The sequence below is a fragment of the Corvus kubaryi genome, unplaced genomic scaffold (assembly GCF_017639235.1).
Source record: "Corvus kubaryi isolate FWS band 111438036 unplaced genomic scaffold, C.kubaryi_AGA036_p1.0 37367, whole genome shotgun sequence".
Taxonomy (NCBI): domain Eukaryota; kingdom Metazoa; phylum Chordata; class Aves; order Passeriformes; family Corvidae; genus Corvus; species Corvus kubaryi.
In genome coordinates, this window is record NW_024581119.1 from 1,846,815 (window position 1) to 1,874,285 (window position 27,471).

The following is a 27,471-nucleotide window of genomic DNA, read 5'->3' on the forward strand; positions in this document are numbered from 1 at the left end:
AGGCAATGCCAGCCCCAGTCTGGCAGTTTATCTGGGATGGTAGCCCTGCCATGGGCTTCCCAGTAGGAATCTGAATCCTCCTCATGGGCATGCTCTGCCAGGCAGGGACATCCATCCCTGACCCTCGCCAAGGATCGGCTTTTACCCCAGAGCATAGGGATTGGCAGCCACGATAATCCCAGCCTAGAGACTGTCTCTGCACATTCTGTTCACATGCACAGATGCGTCTAATCCTTTTACAAAACTTATTAAAACTCTGATCCACTAATTAGCTGGCTGCCCCCCTCCCTCCTCTCCGTGCAGACTCTGACGGGGATGGGCGCCTTCCCTTGGATTCCAGCGTGGGACCGGAATGTGCTGGTGGCAGGGAGGGCAGAACAGGTCCCCGGGGCTCTGTAGAACATTGACTTCATGGCTCTACAGAAAAGAAATGCTATTACCTTCGGGATCAGCCTCCACAATAGAGGCAGCACCTCTGCAGAGCAGGGCACGGCTGTGTTTCTATTCTCAGCTGAAGTGGCTCTTCCCCGAGCCTGGTGGAGGGCCATTGTGGGAAGTGGATTGTCAGAATGCATCTCCATCACAGGCCCGCTGCTGTTGATGCAATTTCACCTTGTGGTACTATTTTTTTTTTTGTTTGTTTGTGTGCCTTTCTGCATCTCCTGCCGCTCCCCTGCTCCTCTCCCCAGCCTCTCCCGCTATCCTCCAGTGCCCTCTCTCAAATGGGATTAAATGGAGCACAAAATGTGCCCAAGGTGTAACAACAATGAGGTGGGGGGTGGGGAACATAAAAGCAACCTCTGGGCGCTGGGCTTTCCGTGCCTCCCCCGTGAGGTGGGAAGGGAGGGAGGGGGTGAGGAGCTGGTGACAAGACAGAGCTGTTCAGCAGAGCCCAGGGTGAATGCTGCTGAAGAGGTTCCTGCTGCATAAAGTGACATCCACACCACTCAGTTCCCTGCTGGGATCTCTGCTGCCCTGTGCTGGGCAGAGCAAAGCAAGTCCTGCCCAAGAGGAGCCCCTGTGGTGGCCTCTGTCCCTGCCATGGCCTGAGTTTGTGTCACCCATAGGTCCAAATCTGCAATGCTGGTGGATGTGAACCCATTCCAGACTCTTTGGGGTGCATTCAGAGGAGCTCAGGGTCTATCAGAGACCCCTTTCTGATGGCAGAATGTGATTCAGTCTCACTCAGGAGCCTGAAGGCATTGAGAAAGGAGGAACAGGATTCTCTTTACGCATGGAAGGGACAGTGGCACTGAGCCTCTGCCCCAAGGACGTGCCACAGCAAACCCAGCACCTGGGGGGCATCCCTGTGATGGAGAGAGCAGGATGGGAAGCACCAGGAAGCCCCAAGGAAGGGAAGCAGATCAGAGGAACGAGACAGAAACAGCAGGAAAACGTTTTGCTGCCAGGTATTCCCCTTGTGCAGGTAGAGGAAGGGCCAGAGGTGCTGTCCCCCAGCCCCACAGCACCACCACCTCGGTGGGCAGGGATTCTGCTACTCACAGGTCGTTGTCAGTCCCGGAGCGGTTCTTCTGCTGCCGCCTGTAGACGATGATGACGGTGACGGCCACGCCGATGATGAAGACGGCGGCGATGACACCTCCCACGATCCCAATGATGCCTCCGGGGGCACTCTGAGGTAGTGGCTTGTCTGCAACACACGGGGAAGCACAGGGGAGAGGGTTAGAGCACCAGGAAATCCAGCTGGTACCACCAGGGATTCCAGGAGCAGAGGTGAGGATGAATTCCGAAGTTTTCCCGAGTGTCCCTGTCTGGCAGCTCCATGGAGGGAGCCAGATCCTGTTGAAACGCAGAGCTCAGAGCTCAAGAGGAACAGAAATTGTGGCTACAATTGTATCTCCAAGAGTTAAACACTTCCTCACTCGGCTCTGCAATTTCATCTTCAGGTGTTTATTCCTGGATCCGCTTTTCTGCCTTTGTTCAGGCCTCAAAGGAAGAAGGGTTTAGGGAATAAAGGTGCTTCCAAGCATTCATGTGGACCTGCTGCTTGATACTGTTGAAGTATTTTGAAAGCCTTCTGCTGGGCTTTGTCACAGTGTCCTCACTGAACTCCTGGTGCTGCTGGAATGTTCTTAAAATGAGCTAAGGAGCAATGCTCAATTTATTGAGGTGGAGCAAGGGTTTGCACACCCCATCCAAAAATGATGTCCTGAGTGCAGGATTTAGGGGCAGGAGGGAGATAGACCCAATCTTGCATTTCATGCCCTGCTCTGTGACCTGGGCCAGTTCCTTGGTGACAAACACCGGCCTCATCCAAAGGAAAGCCATCCCGTGGGCCCGATGGGAAAGCGCTTTGAAACCTGCGATAAAAGGATTTAATTTGCTCTACCTTCCAACCTAATTAAACTTGAAAACTAGCTAATTGGTACTTTGTACTTACAACTCCGGCAGTGATGAAAGGAGGAGATAATTGGGATGGAGGAAGAAGAAGGAGGAGGACGAAAAGATATTCAGGGGAGGGGGGCAAGACAGGGATGAGGGAACAAGGGGCTTTGTAGAACTCGTCTGTCACATCTAATTTTTGTACTTTTCTTAATGCCCTGGCTACTGGCTGCTCTTGGAGACCAGATTGGGCTCATGGACCTTATTCTGCAACAATTATGGCTTTGGCTACCACAGTGAGAGCCAGCATCTCCCCTAAACTACCCATCCCCAAGGCCTCGGAATTAGGCCCACTTTCCTGTGCAAAGTGATAAAACAAAATGAGTGTGGCTATAAAACATCTGCATACATTCCCAAACCACACAGGACAACGAATTCAGGACTTTTCAGGGTGAAAAACCTGCCTTTTACTCCCACTTCCCCTCCACGGATCCAGCACTCGCTTCTCGCCCTGTGCCGGGTGCAATGGCAAAAGGGCTGTGCTGGATCATTTCCAAGAGAGTATTCCCAGATCTCCCCTCCCAGCCAGCCTTCCCCAGCTCTCAGATTTGCTGCTGTCATCCAGGAGTGAACTGAGGTGTGCAAACCTCTCCCTGGGAACCTCCCCCTGCTCTGGTCGATCCCGAGCCGCAGCGCGGAGCTCTGCCGCGGTGGCTGTGTGGGCACAAAGCACCGCAGCTCCCAGCGCTGCTGCTGAGGAATTCTCCCCAGGAATTGCTCTGACCCCGACGCCCCATCCCTTTTCCCACACCGTGCTGCTTTTCTCGTGCCAAACTGTGCCACCCCGGAGCACCCATCGCTCAGCATCCCACCCCCTCCCCGCCCTTGCCCGGTCCTTAATGAAGAGCTCCGAGCTGTGTGTCTTTGGTGGCAGCGTGCTGGAGTCATCAGAACTCACGGTGGCAGCCACTTTTCTTCCTCTTCCCTCCTCCATAAGCCACAACACCTTGTAAATAATATTGGTGCCTCCAGACAGCTCCCTCAGAGCTGACATGCAGCCATCCAAACCCCCCGGCCCAGCGTTCGGGGTTGTGGCTGTAAAGAATGTCCCAGTCACAGTGGCTGGGGCATTTCTGTGATGGATTGGCCCCTAATGGCTCTGGGGATGGCAGGGACCGAGCAGAGAAGGAGCAGAGAACATCAGCCTCCTGCTGCCACTGTAAATCAGGTGTGTGCAGGGGAGTGAGAGAAGAAAGAGGGAAAGGAATTAAATAAAATGGATCTCCAGGAGCTCAGGTGAGGCTGGGTGATAGCGGGAAGGGGCTGAGAAAATGCAGAGAGGGGGAAATATGGCAGAAGAGGGAGAGGTAAATATGGGGCAGTGGGTGAAGACAGTGAGGGGAGGAGGAGAGTAAGGAATGAAGGAGCACAAGGAGAACTGCAGGTGCTTCGGGCTGCTGTGAGAGCCCCTCCTCCTTTTCAGTCTCTCTGCGTGAACATCCCGGTGTCAGAGCCCATCCCAGGGCTGTGTGGCCTTGTAGGGGCAAGGACCAAACCCTGGGACAACAAACCGTGCCCCTGCAGGTGCGGCTCTCCTCGCTGAGGACAGTCTGAGCCGCCCGAAAGCGTTGCAGGGGTCCAGGCAGGGAGATGTGAGAGGTGACAGGGCAAGAAGAGGAAACCCCAGGAGATGGGGAAGATAAATGAGAGAAGAAAGTCCCGAGAGAGCAAGAAAATGCAAAGATTAGAAGAAAATGAGGAGTAGAGAGAAACCTTCTTTTATGCTTGCTCTTCCCTCTTTCTTTTATTTTTTTTTCCCCTTTTTAACCTATTTTTTCATCTATATCCACTGTTTATTTCCTCCTGGGGAAGAGCTGTGGTTGGTAGTTTGGAGGGCACCACCAGGGCTTTTCTGGAAGTCAGGGTGGCTGCAAGAAGGGGCGTTTCAAGTGGAAGAGGAGAACACCAGGAAGGCCTCAGGAGATGCCCACAAGTGCCAGCTGAGGATTCAGTTCCACTGACAGGGCTTTTGGGCAGCCCTGGGAAGATGTTTGCAAGGCTCGTGAATCAGGATCAGAATAAATTGGCAGGACAGCTCAGGGGCCTCCAGACGGGAGTGGGAAAAGGCTTTGCCAATTAAGAATGCAAACCCCCGTGCTCTGTGTCACGCTTGAATAATTTAAAACTCTCAAAAAAAACCCCAAACCCCACAACTTTGTGTGAAGCAGTTGGCAGTGAGGCAGGTACCGGAGAACCCAGAGGGGCTCAGCAAACAGCTCAGCCTTATCTGGATGTCTGAGGGCTCCTGGGAAACTCCTCGTTCCTGCTGGAAGCTGAATTAATTCACAGTATTACAATTAAGGAGAAAAGAAGGGCGTCCCACCCCCAGTCTCTTTCAGAGCTGTTTTGTTCATTACTTTGTTCTCCCACGGCTCTTCTGGAGATGGAGGCAGACCCAGGCAAGGGAGGGAAGTGGTTATCTCTCCACGATGCATCATTCCCAGTCACCTGATGGCGTGTGCGTGCCTCTCCAAAAGGAGCCGCCAGCAGAGGAAGATCTTTGCACCAACCAGCCCCACTAAAACGTTCTGCGAGGTGCTGATACCGCGATTCACCAGCCCCAGAGCTCAGTTAAGCCATATTCCAAGGCTGCCAGTTGCTCCCAGCTCCCAGAGAATGAGGGATGCCCGCTGGACACGGATGTGTGTCCCGGCGGGATGCGGTCACGGCACAGAGCTAAAGGCGATGACAAACCCTTTGTCCCAACAGCCCAAACAGCCCCGGGGCTGGTGGCTGTGGCTGTGACTCGCTGCCAAGAGCCAGGGCAGCGTTTCCCGGCGGAGAGACAAAGGGACAGAGCCATCCCCACGCGGTGACACGGTGCAGCTGCGGGGAGCAGCCGTCAGTAATCACCGAGGCACAGCGGGACAAGCAGCTTGCGGGAGAGCCAGAGAGATGTTCCCCAAGGCAGCGTGCAGCCAGGCAGAGATGGATCCACTGGAAAGCATCCAGGGAAGGGTATGGCACAGCGGGAATGACTCACTGGCTCTTGGTGTGGAGGAATTTGTGAAAGGAAAGGAGAGATGGGCGTCACAGTTTTGGAAATGAGGTCTCTTCCCTCAGAGCTGCTGGAGTGGCTGGGACGTTTACTGGGACGTTTACTGGGACATTTGCTGGGACATTGGGGTCATGAAGCAGCCTGGCTGTTCCTGGGATCAGAACTTGGGAATGGGATATGCTACATCCCCACCAAGGGTCTGGGCCTGTCTAGGATTGGTTTTGTAAAGCTGGGCTCAGACAGCTCATTCTGCACTTAGTGCACCCACAGTGACATCCTGAGCAGGTGGGGAGGAGCAGAGCCGTGGGATGAGGTCTGGGCAGGCAGGAAGGCTTCATGTGGGGGAGAGGACTGGCTCTCTGACATTTTCTCTGTTCTGAGTGTCTGCCATGAATTCAGCAGCCCCAAGGAGAGCCTGAGCTCTCTCTCATTGCTGAGGCGCTGAACAGCATCCCCCAGGTGAATCTGGAAGCTGGGCCAGTCTCAGGGCTGATTTACAGCAGCTGTGAGTGGAGCTAATTTGCTCCAAGAGAGCTGCACACCCTTGTCCTGTCTTTGCCCCCTCCTAAATCCAACCTGATCCCTCTTTGCTTCCCAGCAAACCACCGCACAGCACACACCACCTCTGATAAAGATCTGCCTGCACCCATAGCCAATTCCAAAGCAAGGTTCCCTTCCCATTTATCACCTCCCCACACCGAGCAAATCCCCATCTATTTTATGGCTGGCTGAGGCATTCAGCAAGGGCCTGCCTTGCTCACAGCCACGTTGCAGAGCCACGGGAAGGGATTGTGATCCTTCTCTTCTGTGCTGGCAGCTCTGAAGCTCCTGGAGCAGTCAGCCTTGCTGGATTTAGTGTAACCTCGGTGCTCCATCCATCCCTGCTCACAGCATTTACAGCAAAGCACCCTGTCCCCGTGCAGTGCCAGCCCAAATTAAGCCCATCCCCAACCTGGATTGTCACCCTGACCTGCTGGAAGGAGTCTTTGCCGGACTCTTTCCGCCTGCTGCTCCTTTGAGCGAGACAATGAGCTCAGATGATGCATATTTATAATACACCCCACCTGACACATTCCAGGGAGCCTGAGACAAGTTCACAGAGCTAAATTAAACCGAGTTGAAAAGCTTGGCAGAACAAATACTTCCCCGGTTTGGTTCTGAAGGCAGGAGCAGGATTGGCTAATTTGAGACACGCTCCAGTAGAACACACACCCCCAGGCACAAGCTGGTCCCCAGCCGTGCTGTGATGCCTTTTGTTTGCAAAGGGTTAATGGAAAGCTGCTCCCAGGAGAGCCCGAGCCGAGCTGGTGGAGCTGATAGGCCAAAAGGGAGGATAAACAGCAGGGCTGGCAAGGCACTGGGGGTTTTAAAGGGATCTGAAGTCTGAGGGAAGAGAGGTGGGGTGGGTTTCTCTAGGGGCCGCTCTCTGGGCTGTGCATGTTCAGTGAATCCCTTCCAGGGACAGCCAAGCAGCCAGAGGATAAAAGGGATTAAGGAGGGCAAGACTCTGCTGGGAAAGCTGCTCCAGTGGCACTGGACCATGAGTGTGTGAGGCTGAAGAGCCTTCGGCCCTTCAGCAGCAGCATTCCCTGGGTCCAAAATCCTCACAGCCCTTGCTTTGGTCCTGGTTTGAAGCGAGGAGGAAAACGGGAACAGAGCAGCTCATTCTGCTCCTACCCAGGCCCCCTCAGACCCTGCTCCAGCTCAGACCTTCCCTCACTGCAGGGAGGTGAGCAGGCTGCACTTGACAGGGAGATTCTGCCCTGTGCAAGCACAAACCCACACTCCACGGAGTTTGCAGCAGCACTTCCCCCCCTCCGGATCCAGACCCAGCTCTGCCACCGAGTGCTGCTCATCTGGGGAGAGACACAGGGGCAGCTGGACCTCAGCTCAGGGAAGGTGAATTATTTGGTTAGCAAAGGTGGCTGGCAGGGTTTTCTGAGCAGGAGGAGTGTCTGGGCTTCACCTGGAGAGAAAAGCATCATGTTAGTGATTCCCATGCGAATTATGTGACCCCAGCAGACTTCTACTCATGCTCAGGGGGAAGGTTTTCACCTGGGCAGGGTCTTTTTGATGTGATTTTCAGATTTATAACTAAGAAAGCTCAGCTATGGGATGCACAGACCTCAAATAATTTGCCAAATTAGCAATGTACACACAGACATCCATCAACATCTTGATTTAACACATCCTTAAGGCTTGTAACTTCCAGGAGGTCCTGGAGAAAGGAATGCTATCTGCTGTCTGTTCCACTGATAGACAACAACATCTTCATTTACCACATCCTTAAAACTTGTTATTTCCAGGATGTCCTTGGCTGGGGGATGCTGCCTGTTCCCCTGATTAGGTCTCCTTTCTTCCTGATTAGGCTTGAAAGCCTACAAAGATCTGACAGCAAGGAACATCCTGACTCGAGATAATCTTGACCTATTCCACATTTTGCAGCGCAGCCAGCTAAAGGTTAAACACCAAAATGAAGGCAGAGCTGCTTCTTCTGCCTCCATGCCCTGATATAAGTCAGATGGAATTTTCAGAGCCATCACAGCCTCTCCCATTGGGGTGTTTGTTGATGTAACTCTCACTTACACAATCAGCCACCACACAGGCGAGTGCCAAGGCATGGCTGCGATCCTGAAAATGCCTCATGTCCCTGGAAATCCCCCTCTGCACAGGCTGGGCCCCCAAAATGTGCTGCTCACCTCCCACATGGTGCTGCTGGTCCCTGCAAAGGGGTGCTGGGAGTGTCCTGGTTTTACTGTGTGTGATGGGGACAAAAAACAGTGTCCCCAAGGGTGGTTAAAATAATTCCCCCAAGCCCTGTGCATTGTCCTTTCTCTCCCTCCCACAAGCAGGGATGCCTCTATCCCCTCTCTAATTCCCCTCCACTGAAGCCCAGGAATCTGGGTATCCCCTGGGCCCTCAGCTCGTTCCCAGCACGGCCACCCTCCCCGTCTGGGTACTGATCACAGCATCCCTTGAAGATCCCTGACCACTTTCCTTCCCTCTGTCATTTTTGCCAGCCCAACTGGCACTTTGAGGCTTTTCAAGCCACTCTCCAGCCTCTGATGAGGTTTTGGGAGAGCCTGGAAGCGTGGTGAGCGGATCCAGCCCTCCCTGGGGTGCCTGCTTTGAAGTGGACACTGGGATGTGCTTGGCTTTAGCGGGGATTTCACACACATTCCAGCCAGGGAATGGCTTTGCCATGCAAGGCTCTGTCCAGTTGTGACCAGTTTGTCCCTCTCCTCTCCTCCCCTGCAGGAAGCACCATCCTTGGTCAAATAACATCTGGTTAAAGAGCTGCTGGCCGCAAAAACATGTCTGGAATGTGGCCCTAGCCCCTGGTGACCTCCCTTTTTGTGCTGCCAGTGGCCACTGACAAGGATGGGGTTTGGCTGCAGCAGTGGGAGCAGGGTGTTAACCCCATGGGATCCAGCAGGGATGAGGATTCTGCAGAATTCTTGTGGGAGCTCCAACAGAGATTCCTCTGCCTGGGCTGGTTTTTCTTCTCTGTGCCACTGTAGCAAAGAGGGGGCAAACAGGACCTTTCTGCCACTAATCCACCCCAAACCCCCCTGCCCTCTCCCCACCTCGCTTGGCCAACCCCACAGACCCCCCCTGCCTCCCACAGCCAGGGCCTTGCAGGATGGGGAGCACCCCAGCCTGTTCTGGGGGAGAAGATGAGCCTGGAGAAGAAGGGAAATGTTCTCTGGCGTTTCCTCTTCCTCACAGCCCTTAATTTTAGTTCTGCTTCATTTCCTTGCAGCTTGGCAGAGTAATGAACAATCAAATCCCTTTAGTAATTTATTTCTTCTGCCGCACAGTTTCGAGGAGGTGATGACACTTGAAATTGCCTCTCCTGGAAGGATGGAGGGGCCGGATCCTGCAGCCCATTACACCAGAGCGTGCCTGTCCTGCTCTCAGCAGCCTGCCCAGAGCACAGCGTGCTCCCAAACCCGTGTTCAGCCACAGATCCAGCCCGGCTCCCTTGATGAGTCCATTAAGGTCATGCTGTTACAAGCAGCCACCAGATGAATTCTGTCAGATAGAAGGCCCAGGAACTGCAGCTCAGACTCTCATCATTTGTGTTAATAGAGTTAATTTGCTCAACAATCGCCAGCAGCACTCCTGGGAACGTCTCACTCTGCCTGGCCGTGTGCCCCGGGCCGTGTTTGTCTCCCGTTGCCGTCGGGGTGTTTACAGCACCGGGCAGCTGTGTCCTGGATGTCTCCAAAGGATGAGCTCACCTCCCGTTCGCATCCGAGCGGAGGCACCCAGGGGATGCAGGGCAGGGTGAGGAGGAGCTGCTCTGCTTCCCTGCCACCTGGCCAGAAGCGCAGGAACAGGGGACAGTCCTCCTGCTGTCCCCTGGCAGCTGCAGCAGCAGGGAGGGCTCCAGGCTGCTCCTCACACCCCCTTCCTTCTCTCTTCTCCCCAAATCCCCTGAGAGCTGCGGCAATCCAGACTCTGCAGCCTCCTGGAGCAGGGAGGGAGCTGCCAGGTGTGAGAGGATGGAGCTGCTGGATGCTCCTGTGGCTCTGACCTGCTGCCTCCCCTCCTGCACCCCCCACACCTTCCAGGACTCTCACTGCCCCTGCCCTGGTGCCCCCAGCTGTCCCCACCCAATCCTGCTCCAGGAGAGCGACCTGATGCAGAAAACAACTCAGACTTCACATTCCCGACCCTTTTCCTGATTTCTCCCTCCCGTTAAGGGCATTGGAAGACGCCTCACGCACCTCCCCACCTCCCCTCACCTAATGAGCCTCACTCAGCAGGGTGTTTGTCAGCTCGGACACAGGGAGCTTCCCCCTTCTCCAGAATGGATCGAATGGAAAAACAGGAAAGGGAGCAATCAGTCAGCAGGACAGAGAAGCTGACGGACAGGCCCTGGATACAAAAGCCAGGCTTACCCTGGGGATACAGCAGGAATAAACAACATCCCTGCACCGTTCATAGGCACTCCAGCAGGTGGACACGGTCAAGAGGGCTGCAATGATTCAGAAGAGGCAGAAGATTTGAATAACTGCTCATGATCTGTCTCTGGAGACCGGCACACATTTGTTCGTGGCTTCTGAGACGACAAAACAATTTCCCTGTGTTTGAGGATGACAAGGCTGAGGAGCTCGCTGGACACCATCTCCTTGGATACTCCACTTATTACGAGCAAACAGAGGGGCTGGAAGACTCAGCTGAGGAGATTCCTAACTCACTGCTGTTGGTTTTTTACTATTTGTTAAAATAGTTAAATTTGAGAAGGTTAAATTCCGGCAGAATGGAGGAGGGCACAGAGAATGACTTGAATCCTATGGGGTGATGTCCTGGCACCACAGAAAATGCAAACACAGGCTCCAGTTAATAAAGAATTAAAAGGCAGGAATATAATCAATGCCAGTCTAAAGGTTCATGGGAAATGGGCCTTGTCAGTCAAACACAATGTCACTTTTTGCCTACTAAACCAGTCAAGTCATCAAAGCGAGCGTAGAGATGGGATGGAAAATAGATTTAGAATGACTGACAGGATTTGGGAGTGGAACACAGAGGCTGCCAGAGCTGCTCAGTCAAAAGGTCACTCCCCAACCCAGAACAAGCCCTCCCCATCTCTAAATCTCCTTCTCCCCACCCCAATCCCCTGCTGGGTGGCAGCCTCTGGGCTCAGCTGGGTGCCAGGAGAGGGGAGGTGACCCCTCTGCGACACAGGCCCTTGAGGAAAGGACATCCTGGGGATGGGACCGGGGTCTCAGGGCCTCTGTGGAGGGTGCAGAGCTGCCTGTGCACATCCCTCCTTTTGGGGACAGGCTCCAACACCCTCCTCTTCGCCTCCCCCCGCTCTGTTGCTCAGGTAACACTTTTAAGGTAGGTCCTCCAAGCAAATTTTTAGGTCAGCTATAATTGGGGAAGCTCACACGGAGCTATAAAACACCCGTTAATGTGCTGGAACTATCTAGTTAAATGCCAATTATAAAACCCCATAAGCGCCTCAACTCAAATATATTAATAACATAATTAAACATTTATTGCTTATGCAAATTAAAAGTTCAGTTAATCGGACGTCAGCGAAACCCCAGGAAGTGACCATTTAAGTAACTAATTTCTATTTAATTACGATTCCTCCCCGTTGCAAAGCCCCCCATGCCATTATTCCTGGGCAGTGTTTACTCGAGCCATTCCGACTTGGCATTCCCACCCCATCCCCATTCCATTCATAACCCCAGACAGCTGCAGCATTCAGAGCACAGCTGGCAGCAGCTGGGCTGGGCACACTGGGGCAATTATGGACCTTGGGACGGGCGTTTTGGGGTGGGATCAGCTCCCTGGGTGGACAGAGCTGTGTGCCAGCAGAGAGCCACTGTCCATTGTTATGGGGACATGGTCACTGGAAGGACTGGGAGCTGCAGCAGGACAGTGGGATGAGGCTGGAAATGAGGCATTGATTCCTCGAGGAGTGGAGGAATTTCCCCCGGCGAGCGGAGCCATACGGATGGACTCCCTCCTCCCCTCCCTCCCTCCCTCCCTCCACGCCACGTGCAATCAGTTAAACCTGACAGGTGTGAAGCTGGCAAATTTCTTTTCCAAACCGTGAGGAAATCAGGCTGGCAGGAGTTTGGCAGGGACAGGGGGAAAAGGGAGAGATGGAAACATTCCCTCACCCTCCCTCCATGGGGTGAGCAGTGGCTCGGGGTGGGCAGAGGGAGGGAAGGTGCACCTTTGAAAACCAGGAAAAAGTGAATCCCCCTCCTCTCACAGCTCCCTTTGATCCATTAGGATTTGATCCCTAATCACCTCCCTGGATTTAGCCAGCGCTGAGCTCCCCAGCAAACCACAGGACAGTGTCTTCTGCACAGAAGCAGACAAACACCATTTACTGCTCACATTCAAGCCATTTTCCTCCCCAAATTCCAAACCATTCAGACAAAACCCTCTGCCTGCTTCCTACCAGGACCTGGGTCTGGTCCAGCAGTTGTGAAATCTGTGGAGGAGGGAGCGTCCCTAACTCACCTTGAGCCGGGCTTAGTCACATCAGGCCACATGCACCTCGGCTGCCGAGGTGAAGGGAGCAGCTCGGATGGCAGGTATCCATAAATCACTGCCTTTCAATAATTCAGCCCCTGGAGGGTGATACAACATTTTTAACCTACATTTCAGGTGGAAATATCAGCCTGGCTCTCGGATTTCTGCTCGCTAGGATGTGAAATTCCAGCAGTGCAACACGCATCCATTTTTTATTCTTTTTTTACAGGCTGAGCCTTGTTCTGTGAATGCTCTCTAAAGCCAGGCTGCATCTAAACATGTCTTGGGAAGGCTGTGAAATGCCTTGTTTGGAGGAGGAGGAGGAAGAGGAGGAGGAGGAAGAGGAGGAGGAGGAAGAGGAGGAGGAGGAGAGAACCAGCCCCCCTTGCCTTCTGCCAGGCACCACTGAGGGCATCTGAGGCTCAACAGCACTTCTGGTGTCACAGGTCCCTCAGCTGGAATCCATTTGCATAAAGCAATTTCCTCCAACAAATATGTTCATACAAATCAAACTGGAGATTGCAAATAATTGGAAAATGAAAAAATAAAAAAACCACCAACCCTAATCAAACATATTTGTTGCTACAAGTAATTCAGCCTGCACCGGGAGTTTCTCTTGGTTCCATTTATCCAGCAGTAGCTGGAGGAGATTTAATGGGCTGTGTGTGACCTTGAGTGATCTGAGCTGAACTGGAGCAGGACTTGCCTCTCACCTCACAAGGAATTTGGGATTGAGGGTCACGTATTTCAGTGACCTGACCTGTTTCCAGTGCCCCTTCCCTGGTTTAACATCTCCCAGTCCCTGCCTTTCCCTCAGTCTGCTGGAGCCCTTTGGCTCCTGCACTTCCAGTTCTGATCCTATGGATCCCTGGGAGATCCCCGTGGTTTTGGGTGTTTTGCAAGGTGTTAATCCCAGGTCTGTGCTGGGAATATCGGGCAGGTTCCCTGGAAATTCCCTGACTACCCTGGGCAGTCTCTCCCTCACCACAAATCATTCTCCAACTCCTTTGTACGGGCAGAAGTAAAACCCCATTGCAGCCAGGAGAGCTGACGGCGTGCCCAGGACGGGACCCGGGCTCTGCACCTCCACCAGGGACATTCCAGCCCTGAATTCATCTCCCAGTTCCAGGGAGCTGAACCCCACTCTGCTCTGGCCCACGCTCAGCACTGAGCGCACACCAGCCACAAACCTCTGCCTCATCTCCTCCTGCCCTGATCCCGCTCCTGCCTCGCCCCTCTGCCGCTGCTCAGGGCTCTGCAGCCCCTTTTGGGGCCAGCAGGGCTCTCCTGCAGGGCTGTGGCTTGGAGAAGGGATCCAAGCCGTGCTGCCATGTTTCCATGGGCTGCAGGCACCTCTGGCACTCCCACACCCCCAACGTGTTTCTGTTTGGTTCCAGAGAAACCCAATCCTTGGGGGCACTGCCTGGGGGGCTGCTCCTGCTGCCTTCAGCCCCCTGCAACCTGAGCTGCTGAGAAGAGGCCCCAGGCCATGGGTTTTATCCATCATCGCTGAACTCTTAAGGCCTGGCCTGGGAAAGCGGAGCAGCATTTCCCAGGGGCTCCTCCCAGCCAAGACAGCCCCTCCTGTCCTTCTTCCCATCTTAGCCCCAGCTCCCCAGTGCTGCTTTTGTCCCTCCCCGCCCCCAAACTTGGCTGCAGTGGCTGAGGCAGCTGCTGGGAGCTGGTTCTGTAGGAGCCGTGGTCACTCCTGAAGGAAAGCTGCGCTTCCAGCACTCGCCATGGCTAACGGGGAAATGAGAGGGGGAAAATAGGAGGAGAGATGGACACAGCCCAGAGAGTGCTCACAACTCCCCATGTCACCTTAAAGCCTGGCTTTTCCTCCTCTTTCACAAGGAAAGGATTCCCAGGGCTCTCTCCAATGCCTCCCAAAGCAGAATGACTGAGACCTGGCTCCGTGAGCAGCACAGGGGCTGGAGGATTCTCCTGCCAGGCTGCACACAGGGCACTGATCACCACCCTGGTCCCGGCCTCCTGCTGCTCTGGCACAAGCCCCAGGGACCAAACCACTCCTTCCCAGCCTAATTCTGAACACTTCCCACTCCCTCCAGCTCATGGAGATCAGCTCAAGTCCGAATTTGGGTCAGCATCCCTCTCCCTCCGTGATGGGGAACACTGGGGTTTGGGTCAGATTTAGGTTCAGGCCTCCAGCACATCACCCACGTGCTCCAGTTGGGTGCAAAACCCCCTTCCCAGGGAGTATCCTGCTTCCCCAGGGCAATGGCAGAGGGTCTGCTGGGCTCAGTGCAGGGACAGCACGAACGCTCCCTCTGATCTCCCGCCTGCCTTGTCCCTCCCTCCCTGACAAAAGCCTGGCCTTGATCTCTGGGAACAAGGATTCCTTTGTAGCATCCGTGCACAGGCAGGGAGCTGGGGAAAGGAAAGGCAAAGTGTCCTTCCCAGGGCAGGGAGCAGTGACAGGGACGCAGGGATGCGCCGTGGCTCCGCTCACCCTGAGCCCCCCTGAGCCTGCAGAGGGTTTGGAAGCACCACTGCCATGGCAGGCACGTGTGGCCCTGGAAAACATCCTCCTGTGTCCCTCCTGTGTCCCTGACACCAGCTAATTCCACATTTCTAGGGAAATATTGACATTTTCCCAATAGCCTGTCCCATCTGCTGCAGCCAGCAGTGAGAACTTCCTCAGCCACAGACACTCGGCCTCACTCTTCACAGATTTTTGGATGGATTTTTCTGCCCTGTTTTTCTAACCATTTATTTTTCTTAGCTCAGGTTAGCTTTGGGCCTCAGCCAAGCAATTTCACTGTTTACATCAACAAAAGGAAGAGCTTCCAGCCTCCTTTAGCCTATCCTGAATCTGCCGTCCAAGAATTCCACACAAAACCACCACGCCAGCGGCAAACCCAGTCGTTCCCAGTCCACCTTCTCCAGCTCATTGCTGTTCTGGAAATCTCTTAAGCCTTAACCTTCAGCCTTCACCTGCAAGCAACTCCCATTCCAAAATACAAATACAAATATTTGGAATTTCCAAAAAATACAGCGTATCCTGGGATATTTCCAACCCAAACCATTGGAGAGCAGGTGCCATTCCTGCTGCTGTGACTCCCCTCACAGCTCTCAGTCACTGAGTGCACGACGACGCAGCCACGGATGCACCAAAAAGGAGAAGGTCTCTTTTTTTAAAATTCTTTATTTATAAAAAAGTACATTTTTTTTTTCCACAGCTGAGCCACTATTTGTTTTTTGTACAAGTAAAAGGAAGGGTGATGCAACACCCTACCCACACAAATTATAACCATGAAAATACCCCCCCCCCACCCCAGGACTCCAAATGAACAAATTACAAAGGATGGAAAACAACAACCAAAAAAAAAAAAACAAACAAACAAAAAAAACCAAACCAAAATCATAAAAGTCCATTACATAATTATTATTATTTTTAATTTTTGTTTTTTACAAAAGCACTTACAACACAGATTACCAAAAAAAAAAAAAAGAAAAAAAAGAAAAGAAGTGGGGTTGGGGTTGTTTGTTTGTCTGTCTGCAGTTTTAATTCCACAATGATCATTACAGCCAGAGGACGAAGAAAAAGAGAGAAAATCACTGGAGCTGAGGAATCATGTTTTAAAAAAAGAGAAAGGCCAAAGAAAAGAAAATCCAGATCCTCAGCGAGAGTCCCTCCACCAACACCAGCGTCTGCTAGCGGAGGATCTGCCTCCGTGTGCTCCTTACATTCACCCCCGGGGAATCACATGGGGAAAATCTCCCTGGTCCCAAATCCAAGCTCAGCCTCCTCTCTAAGGCTTGGCTTTCCTTCCCTTGCTGATGGGCTGAGCCCCCCCTGCTCTCCCCCAGCCCCTCTGCCCTTGGTCCCCCACCCCTGGGGTGAGTTTGGGGGTGATGGGGAGGGACCCGAGACCTTCACAGCCTCCCCTGTCCCAAGGACTGCCCTGCTTCTCCCAAGGAAAAGCTCAAACCCACAGCAGATTTCCTTGGGTGTGAAGGGGATGGGAGGAGGGCAGTGAGTGCAGGGTGGGGAGGGTGAGGTGCTGCTTCACACCTCAGAAAAAAGGGACAGGCAGCAGCCACACGCTGCTGGCAGTGCCCCCTGTCCCCACAGACCCAAAACTTCAGTGCTGCAACAACAGAGGTGGAGGCAAACTTAAAAGTGGATTTGAACCTGCTGGCAACCCGGGATCCCCCTGTTTCCACACTGGGAAGCCTCAGAGCCTGCAGGAATGACACATCTGACCCCCACAAGGGCAAGGGGGTTTTCCCCCTCACCTCATCGGGTACCCAAACCCCCAAAAATCTGCGTGTGCGTGCGTGTGCGTGGCAAAGGGGAACGGCCAAGCAGAGCAGCAGCTCCCATTCCAATCTCGCTCCCTTCTCTAATTGCCTAGAGATCAATCTTTGGAATCTCTCTCTCCCTGACCCGCCGTGATTTTTGCTGAACTGTTGTTGTGTTTCTTTTTCACTCAACATCAGGAAAATGGCTCCCTTTGTTCCTCAAGTCTTTGCAATCAATTTGGTGCAACCATCTCAGTTTAGTTGATTTATTTCACGTGGAAATCTTCAGGTTGTTTTTTCCTTAATTTATTTTCTCCCCCCCTGCTTGAATGAAAATGATTTAACAGGGGGAGAAAAAACAACAAACCTGGTAATTAAATAAGGGAAAATAACATCACTAGGGTGAATTGCAATGAATAATCCTGGAGTTAAGCCCCAGCAGGGAAATAGCTGTGGTGTCTTTGTACATAAAGCACGGGCTCGTTGTGGGTTGTGACACGGATATGTTTGCTTGCACAGCTCCCTGAATTCACACCGGGAAGGACATGGGGGATTGGCCCAAATTCACCTGAATTTCGGGTCGCTGACCTCTCTCTCACTGCCTGCTCAGCTTCCCCACCCACCCTGAGGTACCACAAGCTTTGCCATCCAGGATGAGGGCTGGGAAAAGGAAAAGCACCATGCTGATGTCTCTGCTCCCTGGCAAAACCCAGCGCAGGGATCCCTCCTGGACAATGATCCCTCGGAGGGAGGAGATGAGGCACTGACACCCAGCCCTGAGCCATGTGAAGGCAGAGAAGCAGCCCAGGCACAGCCAGTGGGGCAAACCAGTTTGGGACTGGTGTGAGATGGGACACTTCCTGGGGAGCAGCTGCTCCCTAGCACCGAGGTGGAGGGGAGGAGGCCCCTGGACAGCTTCCCTCTCCCAACTGGAAGCTCCCACTCCTTTGCCAGGTCCCACAGGGGCATTTTCCACCTCCTTAGCACCTCTGATGCCGGGGGGGTGGAGAAGCAGGGGATTTTTCACTCGAGGCAGCCTGAGGGTCCCAGAGAGGTGGCCCGGCCTGTGAGCTCATGTGTGGCACTCCAGCCTGACAGAATCTGCCCACTGAGGGACACTGGGGCACAAAGGGACAAGTGACACCATCACCAGAGCACCGAACAGCCCGGGCTGGCCCTGCTGGTGGGCCCTGCACGGTCCCAGCACATTCCCCTCCTGCAGAAGCTCCTGGGAGCAGGATGCAGGTGATTCTTCCCTTTGGCCTCTCTCCTGAGCTCAGCCCTGCACGCAGGGAGGGACAGATCTCACTTTCTGCTGGATGATGGTGGAAAATCTCATCTAATTCCCTTCAAGGGCCCCCTCAGAGCAATTCAACCCAGAGAAGGCAGCGATGCTATTACTGGACCCAAACAGCCCTCAGATGAAGCATCAATCTGATTTTCTTCCCCCACACTTCTTTTTTCTTCCACCTTGCTATGGATTAATGGCTAATCACTCAGCTAATTACCACCCCAAGAGTCTCTTGGCCATCTAGCTGACCTTGCAAGGGACAGCAAGAAGCAAATGACGGAGCAGAGGTGGCATTTCTCCGTGGCTGTGGCGATAATTGCGCCAGGGGAGCAATGCTGGAGAGCTCAAGGATGAGAGAAATGCAGCACTGAACCTTGAACTCGCAGGGTGCCTCGCTGCTGTGCCAGGCAACGCTGTCTAAGGACCTTCCACTCCAAGCTCTGGATGAAAAATGATCATTTGACCCCTTTTCGGAACCACTCTGAGGAGGTAAGTGGCTGAGCTAAGTCCTGATTTTGGGCTGGTGCAGTACTGGGCAGGAAGAAGTGCTGCAGCAGGAAGGGAACCGTGCACAGGCTTTAGCTTGGAAATTCCACATTGCTCCACTCTCTCCTTTCCTTTCCCTGGATCCCACTGGCTTTTTGAGCCCCTACGAAGTGGGCAGTGTGTGAACGGGCAATAAATAAGCCAAGGAAGCTACAGCTCAAAAAATGACACCTTCAAAGGCGAAGTAATAACTCCCAAAGCAGATTTCTTAGGGTTTCTTCAGTCATCCCTGAACTTGGGGACAGCCACACCATCCTGAACTCTCCCAGGCCTTCTGCCCCGTTGGCTTTGCACCTTTGCTCTTCAGGACACAGAGCTGTGGGGTCAGTGTGGTGGGAATCTGCCAGACCTGAGCAGTGGCCTCTGCCTGAACGTGAAGAATCCCTGCCGGATCCTGCAGGTTTTACAAAAGGTTGTTTTCTTCCAAAGCCACCTCCTCCCAGGGTGCTGGGGGAAATCTGCAGGGGAGGGTCTGTGCCACTGATCTCACTCTGTGCCTGCTGATGACCACCCAGAGTTTGGCGCTGCAGGCACTGTCACTGTCCTGCTCGGAGCCTGGTTGTGGGATCCAGATCTGAAGGATTATTCACTTCAGAGATGGACTTTGTTGGGAATTCTCCCTGCACCACACACTGTGCAGGCTCTGCCCTGATCCAGATTACAGGCTCTCCCTCTGGGGAATCAAAGCCCTTTGTGTGCTGCTCTCCCAAGGCACTGCAGGGAAGTCATTCCCACCCCTAATCATCAGTAATCAGAGATTTGGAGAGATGTTAAGAGGTTTTATTTCCTTTACTGGGGGGGGTTCTTGCTAGCAGGGTGCTCCCGGTGGCAGCGGACAGACCTGGGACGGTTCAGCCTAAGGGATCCCGAGGGAATCTCTGCCTGCCCTGGCTCTGAGAGGACACAGAGCAGCCTTCCCGTGGCATGTGGCTGTTGTGCCAGAAGCCAGGAAGCCTGAGGGGCTGGCAGGAACCGCGGAGAGATTACAGCCCTACAATTGGATTGCCCACTGCCCTACCCCACTAATGCAATCACAGCAAACTGGGCATGGCTCAGGCTGAGCTCCCCAAGGTCTGCACTGAGCACCTCACGGGGAAGGAAAGCTTTGGAGGCTGCCTGGATCAGAGATCTGACCTTGACTCATCCGTGTGGGTCTCCCTCTGCACCCTCCTCCCTTCTGCAGCAGGATCGCCGCTGTGGAACAAAACCCAGCGGGTAAGGCAGGAGGAGAATTAGTCCTGCTATTTTTAGATGTGCATGATAATACAAAAAAACTGGGGATTTCTTTTCAAACAAAAGATTTATTTATACATCAAATTAAAAAAAAAAAAATATAACCCACAAGAAGAAAAATAAGCCCCAACCCAGTGAATCTAATTTGGAGATGGTCGGTGTGAGACAGAGGGCCCTGAAGTCTGGAATCCCATTTATCCACAGAGCAGAGATAGCAGCAATCCAAACCTCCCCAGCACAACGCCGTGGCTCAAGGCAAGGAGGGCGAGATCAATACCCCAAGCTCAGTCCCTCCTACCCTGTCTGCCAAGCCCGTGCTCAGGAGAGGGATGTGATATTGGAAAAGTGGCAATCAATGCCAGCTATGTGGTGCAGCCACGGGCTGGGGTTGTTGCTAGGGGAGAGAGAGAGAGAGAGAAAGAGGGAGAGAGAAGCACCCCCGTGCTCTGACCAGAATAAAAAACAAAGTGTAAACACATGACAATTAAGTCTTAGTGGTATAATAAAATAAACCTCGGGGGCTGGTCCTGCCCTGGCAGGGTGTGCAGAGCAGAGCTGAAGGCAGTGAATGTGTGGAAGCAAAGTGTCCTCAGTTGGTCCCTTCCCCAGTGGATGTGCCCTGGTGAACTGCTCTGTGGCTGGTACCAGCGACAACAACAGCAACAAGAACAAAAAGAGCCAGCCTTTCTCTGAGCCATCACAGGGGGAAAAATGTCAGCAATAAATACTCCTTTTCTTTCTTTTAAAAGCACACTCAAACAAAGACAGAAAAATGAAAAGCCAGGTGATAATAAATTGTAGGAGGAAAATGGCAGTTTTGTTTCCCTGCTCTGCTATCAGCCCCTGCACCTGGGGTTTGGTCTAGGGCTATTTTTCCCCCCTTTCTCCTCATTTTCCTTTCATTGAGTCATTAAAAACTGGGTGTGAATCTCTCCAGGTGTGCAGCAGGCAATGGGAGTGTCACCCAGACCCCACCGGAAAAAAAAAGTAATTAGGGGAAAAAAACCCCCAAAATCCATTCACCTGATAATGGCACCTATGTTTCCATTGCCATAAACTCTCCTGGCCCCTGTCCTACGGACAGCCCACCTGCCCCCCTCCCAAGGTTAAAAAACAAACAGAGAAGACAACATACAAACAAATTTCCAGTGTTTCAGGGGGGTGGGAGTGGGAGGAGGGAGCCTCGGGGAGGGAAGGGCACTCTGAGACATGAAGACACAAACAGAGTGTAATATACAGGCTGGGCAACAGTCGTTAAAGCAAAGAGTAACACCTAAGCCACCGACCAATACAAACACCACAGAAGGGGACGAAAGTCGTCGAAGAGAGAAATTAAAAAGCCAAACCAAAAACCGAGAGAAAATAATTACCCGACCTCCCGCCCTCCCGCACGAGCCCCACCCCAAAAAAAATGATCCGTAAGCAAAGCCAGCCGCCCTCCCTCCCCGCTCACCCCCCAGCCCTGCCCGATCCTGCTGGGAGCATCCGAAAAGTCTGTGCGGGGCCGGCCGGGGCGTGCGTGGGTGTGCCGGGAGGGCCGCGGGGGAGGGAGGGCACCGCTCGCGAGCGCGTTTTTTGTGAGCGTGAGCGTGAGTGAGTGTGAGTGTAGCGCAGGGGCGTGGAGCTACACGTACCACTCCTTTTTGGAAATAAAAGACCCGTCGTTCTGCGACACCATGTTCTCGGCCAGGTCGAGCTGCTCGGGGTCGTACTGGAAGCCGAGTGTCCTCTCGTCGTAAGGTTCGGGGTGGGCCTTGCCCTCGTCGACGGTGAAGTAAGGCCTCTTGGCATCCTCCTCGTAGGCTTTGGGGACGCCCAGCTTGCGCTCGCCTCCCGCGTCCTCGTCCTCGTCCTCGTAGGTGCTGCTGCCCAAGGGGCCCGGCTTCTTCTCGTCGTCCGAGTCGTCGGGGTACTGGAGGTTCTGGGCCATGGGGGGGTGGTGCTGTGGGATGCCAGCCTTGCTGTAGCCGTTGCCGTACACGTGCTTCTTTGTGCTGTAGTCACCCTTGAAGGTGTGACGCCGGCGCCGGAGTACCACAAAGAGCACCACGGCCACCACCAGGACCAGCGAGACGCCTCCCACTATGCCCCCAATCACCGGTGTGGGGATGTTCGGCTGCACCATGGATTTGTGATCATCGATTGGAGACGGGGTGTAGGGAAATTCTGGGTAGGAAAAGACAGATGGAAGGGGGAACAGTGTCAAACCATGCGGAAACGCGCCCTCCCTCCATGCTTTCATTGCCAGTTTGGGGGGAGTGAGGGGGTGGGAAGATGAGGGTAAGGAACAGGGAAGGGAAAAACTGGGGAAAGGGCAAGAGGGGCGTCCTCAGAGGGGTCAGCTCTGCCTCAGCAAGGGGAAGGTGCCGTGCCAAGCTGGCCAAGCCTCATGCAGGAGCCCAGCAGGCTGGAAGCAGTGATCTCCCCTCCCCAGCCCTCCGGGTGTCTCCAGGCGTGCTCAGATCCCACCAGCCCCGTGTCTTGAGTCCAGACGCGCTCCGTGTTACCGGGTGACAAAATTCCAGTTCCAGTTTCCCAGAGAGTGCTCCTGGTGAGGAGCAAGACCCCAAACCCCGGCCGAGAGCGGGCACCGAGCTGCTCACAGAGATGCCACGCTGGACCCACCAGCTCTGCATCCCTCTCCTCACATCCCAGCCCAGATGAGAACCAGTTGGGGCCAGAAGGCAGCAGCACCTTGTGATCCTCCACCCACAGGTGCCCTGTGGCTGCTCAGAGCCCTGCTGGCTCCTGACCCCGTGTGCTGACCCTGCAGCACAAGGACACAGCCCTCCCACTGCTCCTTTCCCTTCCCTGGCCAGCACAGTGCCACTCCTCCTGCTAATCTTGCTCCTATAGCTACCCTGACCTATTTAAAAAAATAAATAAATAACTCAAAAAGAGGCAGAGAAAAGAGATGAGAAAGCAGCTCTCTCCTCTTTCATGCAGTTCAACACCTACACTTTGGCACAGATAAAGTTTGAGGCAGGACTTCAATCAACCTTGCTGGGCACAGTTACAGCCCCTGGCCAAGCTCAGAGCCTGTTGAACACCCATGTCCAGCAGGTATCAACACCACATGGTTATCTCAGCCCTTCACCTGCCTCCCAGTTCAGGCAGCAGGCACCTGGTCAATGCCCGGTGGCAGCCTTGTCTTTGCACGTGAGACCTCTCCCAGTGCTCCTCCCACCTCCAAGGCCTGGCTGCCAGCCCTGGAGCTTCCTGGCTTTCACTTTTCCCCCCAGCAGCCAAGGAGAGGTGCAGACCCAGCAGCAGAGTGCAGCCAGGGTGGGGTGATGGGGAAAGGGGGGCTCGAAGGCAGCAGATTCCAAAGGGATGTGAGGCATGGCTGCTGCCCACGCCCTTCCATGTCCCTGCTGGCAGGAGTGGGGTTCCTGCAGCACAGCTTAGCCCAGACACTGAGGGAGAGGAGAGAAAAGAGCTTCCCCCAAGTGAAGGCACTGAAACAGCTGCAGGTTTTGGACAAGGGCGCTGAATTCGAGCAATTGCTGGCCTGAGCCATAAATGTTCTGGGTTTTTTTGTGCCTGAAAGATGATTAATTCCTGCCTTTCGTGAAACATCAACCCAACAACAGCGTCTTGGTTTCTGCAGTGCTGACTTGCCTGGAGCGAAGCCTCCTGAGGCTGAACCCACACAGAGAGCAGCCCACTGGGCAGAGTGGGCTGGGGGACAGATGGAGGGGCCCTGCTGGAGCCAGAATGAGGAGCAAGATGCTGTGCAGGCAGGAGACAGCATTTTATTCCCAAAGACAGCCTTAGAGAAGCAGCAAGGGCATGTCTTGCAGCTTGGGGAGCTGAGGCTGGGTTGTGGAAAGCCAAAGCCACATGTTGCATCAAGAGAAGGCTGTCCCAGCCAGCTGGTTCATGCTGAACCTCTCTGCAGGGACACCAGGGACAGTCACGTCCATCCCCTCGTAGTCCTGCCTGCTGAGAGCTCAGCTTCAGCCACACAACATCCACATTGTTCCCTCTACCCCTGCTTAAGCCACCTCCCCGGGGCTGCTCCTCGCTGTTGCAGCCTCTGTGGTGCCCAGTTCCCAAAGCAGGAGAGCACCTGGAGGCTGAGAGGGAGCAGGGGAAGCCCAGCAAGCTGGCTCAGGCCCCAGGGGCTCAGTTTTTCATTCTCCCAGAGCTCTGAAGCCTCCTCACACCCTGCTGTTCCCTACAGCAGGGCTGACTCTGTGCTTGGCCCCACAGGTCCCCAAACCCACCCTGCAAAGAGCCAGACGGGGTGTGCAGATCCCTCAAACCACACTGGTCCCTCTGCCTCCCAGCTCTGGAGAGCACATCTGACAGGGGAGGGCTGTGCCTGATTTCTGAAGGAGCTTGGCCCACTTTCCTGCTAAAAGCCTCATTAACAGTCCAGGTTGGACGCCTGAAGTGAAAGGGGGATGTTTTCCTACCTTTCTCAGGAGATAATTTATTTTTTCCCTGCCCTTCGTGCTGCCCACCCTTGCTGTAGCACTCGCCACCCCCGTGCCACCCCCTGGCACTGCCAACGCCGCGGACACGAGCAGGAGCACATCCATCCATCCATCCATCCATCCATCCATCCATCCATCCATCCATCCGTCCCTGGTGCATTTCACACATCGCTCAGGCAAGGAACTGTTTTCTCCCCGCATCCCATCCCCATCCTCCTCGCCGTGGCCCTGTTCCCATGCCAAAGAAAACAAACCCAGACTGTGGGAAGGGAGGCAGAAGAAAGACGGGGAAGATCGCCTGCCAGCAGCCCCAAATCACCCCCTCCTCACCCACAGAGCTTCCTCCCTCCTCATCCTCCCTCCAGAGCCGGGACAGGGGGGGCTCTGGGGAAGGTGGGTGACCCCCCCGGGGGGGTGGTCAGTGTCCGGAGAGGAGAGGGTCCGGCCACTCCAGAGCCCGGCACTGCCACTGGATGGTGGCACAGACCGGCACTGGCTCCAGAGCAGGGTGGGCACTGCTGCGACCCTCGGGATGCGCCGGGGTGTGAGTGGTGTTCCCGGCCTTGTGCCAAGGTGCCTCGGCACTGGCGGGTGGTGAGCGGGGACCAGCGTGTCACCTGTCCCCACATCCAGGTCCATTAACCACCAGGACATCTGCCAGCCCCACAAATTGGGATCCACCCCTCTGCCCACCCTGTTTCACGTGCGGGGTGCAAACGGAGCAGCCCCAGGGAGAGAGAGGGGGAAGTGTGGGAAAAGGATCCCCTTTTTTTTGTGTCCAAGGGGGGGCGTGAAATTTCTGGGAACCGGTGCGATGCCTGAGCGTGCTCAGGGGCCCCACGTGAAAAATCCATTAGGAAGAGTCTGGAGAGAATTAAAGCCGCTGTGAAAAGCGGCCTGGAGAAACAGGAGACAGCGGAGCCGAGGGAGGGGGAACAAGCCAGGCTTTAATGCCAGCATGAAAAGCCTCCCCCCGCCTGCCACCCCCCAGCCCTTATAAAAAGAGGGAGTGCTGTATGAATAGGAATTAAAGCAGCAACACTATCTGCCCGTGCCCGCCTCTGCCAGCTGTTGCATTCAGCCCAGCTTCCTGTCCCCGTGCCAGCAGCTGGACCTCGGGGACGGCAGCTGGGAGAGCAGGGAGACAGGAGGTTACCCCGGGCTCGGCCTGGCACCTGGCCCAGCCCACAGGTTCTCTTTGATCCCTTTGCAAGGCTCTGGGCATCTCCTGACATCTCCCTGCAGCACCCCAGGGCTCAACAAACATCCCCAAACCTTCCCCATCACAGGAGTGGCTTTAAAAGTACAGGTTTTAAAAATATCCCATCTTTCTCTTAATGGCTGTTTTCCAGTAAAAATGAGGCGCATGCAAATCATCCCAGCTGCCCATCAATCCTTGATCTGCTGCTTTTTGAACCTGCTGGCCCATTTTAGTGCTACCTGACAGAACAAGCTGAAATTATCCCTATCAGGAAGCTCCTGGAGAAGGCTGGAGTGGGATCCTTGGTAGAGGTGGGAACTAAACCTCATTAGACATCAGAGAACCCTGAGGGACAGGAGGCTGCTCCCAGGGGCAGGAAGGGCCCTGATCAGAAAAAGAGTATTTTTAGACACCCAGTAATTCCTCTGTGATATGCAGATCCACAGGAAACCAGCTTCCAAAAGCCCTTCTGCTCATCTGCTGGGATATTTTAAAAGACTTCCTGTGGACATGTTTTTCCTTTAAGGCCCATTACCATCCTTTTCCCCTCAGTCCTAAGGACCAAGGAAAAACCCAGCACCAGCCCAAATTCTCCCTGTAGCCATGGGCACTGAGGAAAATGTCAAACCCCATCAGGAATTACCTGTTGGACATGTGGCAGCCCAGCCTCTTCCAGGAAGGCTCTGGATTTCCTTCTACCTTGGAAAACCAAACACCCACTGCAATGTGAGCAGCAGCTCCAGGGAGGAACAGGAACCTGAATTCCAACGTATTCATGGAGCTTCCCAGTTCCCAGATGGTCTCAGCAAACACAGCAGTGACCCTGTGGGGTTTGTTTAGGAGCCAGATTGCTGATGGCAAACTTTCCCTGCCGGAACAGCCCATGCCAAATTGTCCCAGGACTTTGCCCCCGTGTAAAGTTGTGTACACGAGGGGAGATAAGGAGAAACCTCGGAACAAAGCTGCAATTTGAGAATCCCAGAGCACTGCTGACCTCCTCCCTCCCCCTTGCACCTCTGCACATCCATCTCCAGCTTTCCAAGGGATCCTGCTTTCCTCTCCCTCCCAGGGCTTCCTGAAGTGCAGCCGGGGATGGAAAAACCACTGGCAGCTAATCCAGAAGTTCAGCAGCTGCCGCTGGCGTTTCAGAGTGTGACGGCTTCCAGGCCAGATGCCAAACGTGTCTTAGGTTTTAATCTCTCTCTCAGGTCACCTATCCCCTGTCAATCAAGCCCTGCACCCGCGGGGGCCGCTGGCACAGATGCCACCAGACAGGATGCACAGCCACTCTGGAAGACCAGCAGCAGCCAGACCCCCCCTCTGAGCTTGCTCCTCTTTGGCCCCCCTGGGTCTATATCCTCCCACCTCGATCTGCCCAGCTTTGGGAGCACCTGCTGCAGGGCTTGGGATTTAAGACTTCCCGGAAAGAGCTTTCCCGAGCCCGGTGCTGCGTGGCAGCGGCTCCAGAGAGCCCCACGGGCTGTTTGCAGTGACCTTGCTGGGACGAGAGCGCTGCTGGTGTGTAAATAACTCCCTGCTGGAAGCCAAGCAAGCGGGGAGGTCAGCAACCCCTGCCAGCTTCTCCTCCCCCCCAGCCTGTAGCACATCCAAGGCCAGGGCTGCAGAGCTGCAGGCACAGGCTCTCCCTGCTCCCCCAGCTCTGTCAGTCTCCTTCAAAGGTCCATTTTCCATTTTTTTCCCCTTTCTCCTTGTGCTTCTTCTGGCTGGAGCCAGTGCACAAGTGGGGGAATGTCTCCTACACAGGGTCAGGGCACGGCCATGCTCTGCTGCACCCAGAAAAGCACATGTTCCTCAATCCATGCACATTCCCACATGCAAATGCTTTATTGCTGCATGGACACGTGGCTGGGCATGCAGGGCATCCCTGTGCATGCAGGTTTGGGAAAACCATTTCCACGGCCAGGATGAAAACTGGGAGTCACAGGTGTGAATATCCATTGGGATCACACACATGTGAATGTCCATGGGCAGGATTTAAATAGGATCACACGTGTGAATGTCCATGGGCAGGATACAAATGGGATCAGCCATATGAATGTCCATGGCCGGGATACAAATGGGATCA

At 54.2% G+C, this 27,471-nt stretch overlaps 1 protein-coding gene and 1 long non-coding RNA gene across 8 annotated transcripts in view; one reads left to right on the plus strand and one right to left on the minus strand.

Annotated features, from left to right (window-relative positions):
• Positions 1-27,471, minus strand: part of NECTIN1 (nectin cell adhesion molecule 1) — a 91,575-nt gene that overhangs the window by 16,256 nt on the left and 47,848 nt on the right. For 6 of the 7 annotated variants that reach the window (XM_042034353.1, XM_042034354.1, XM_042034355.1 and 3 more), the window contains exon 6: positions 1,504-1,651. In XM_042034353.1, the coding sequence (XP_041890287.1) occupies positions 1,504-1,651 (148 nt within the window). Of the gene's footprint in view, positions 1-1,503; positions 1,652-15,554; positions 21,909-27,471 lie in introns of those variants that run through there. The other variant, XM_042034356.1, reaches the window with a different exon arrangement.
• Positions 5,145-12,977, plus strand: LOC121667569. The gene is made up of 2 exons (XR_006017107.1): positions 5,145-5,361; positions 12,636-12,977. It is a non-coding gene; the product is annotated as an uncharacterized LOC121667569 (long non-coding RNA).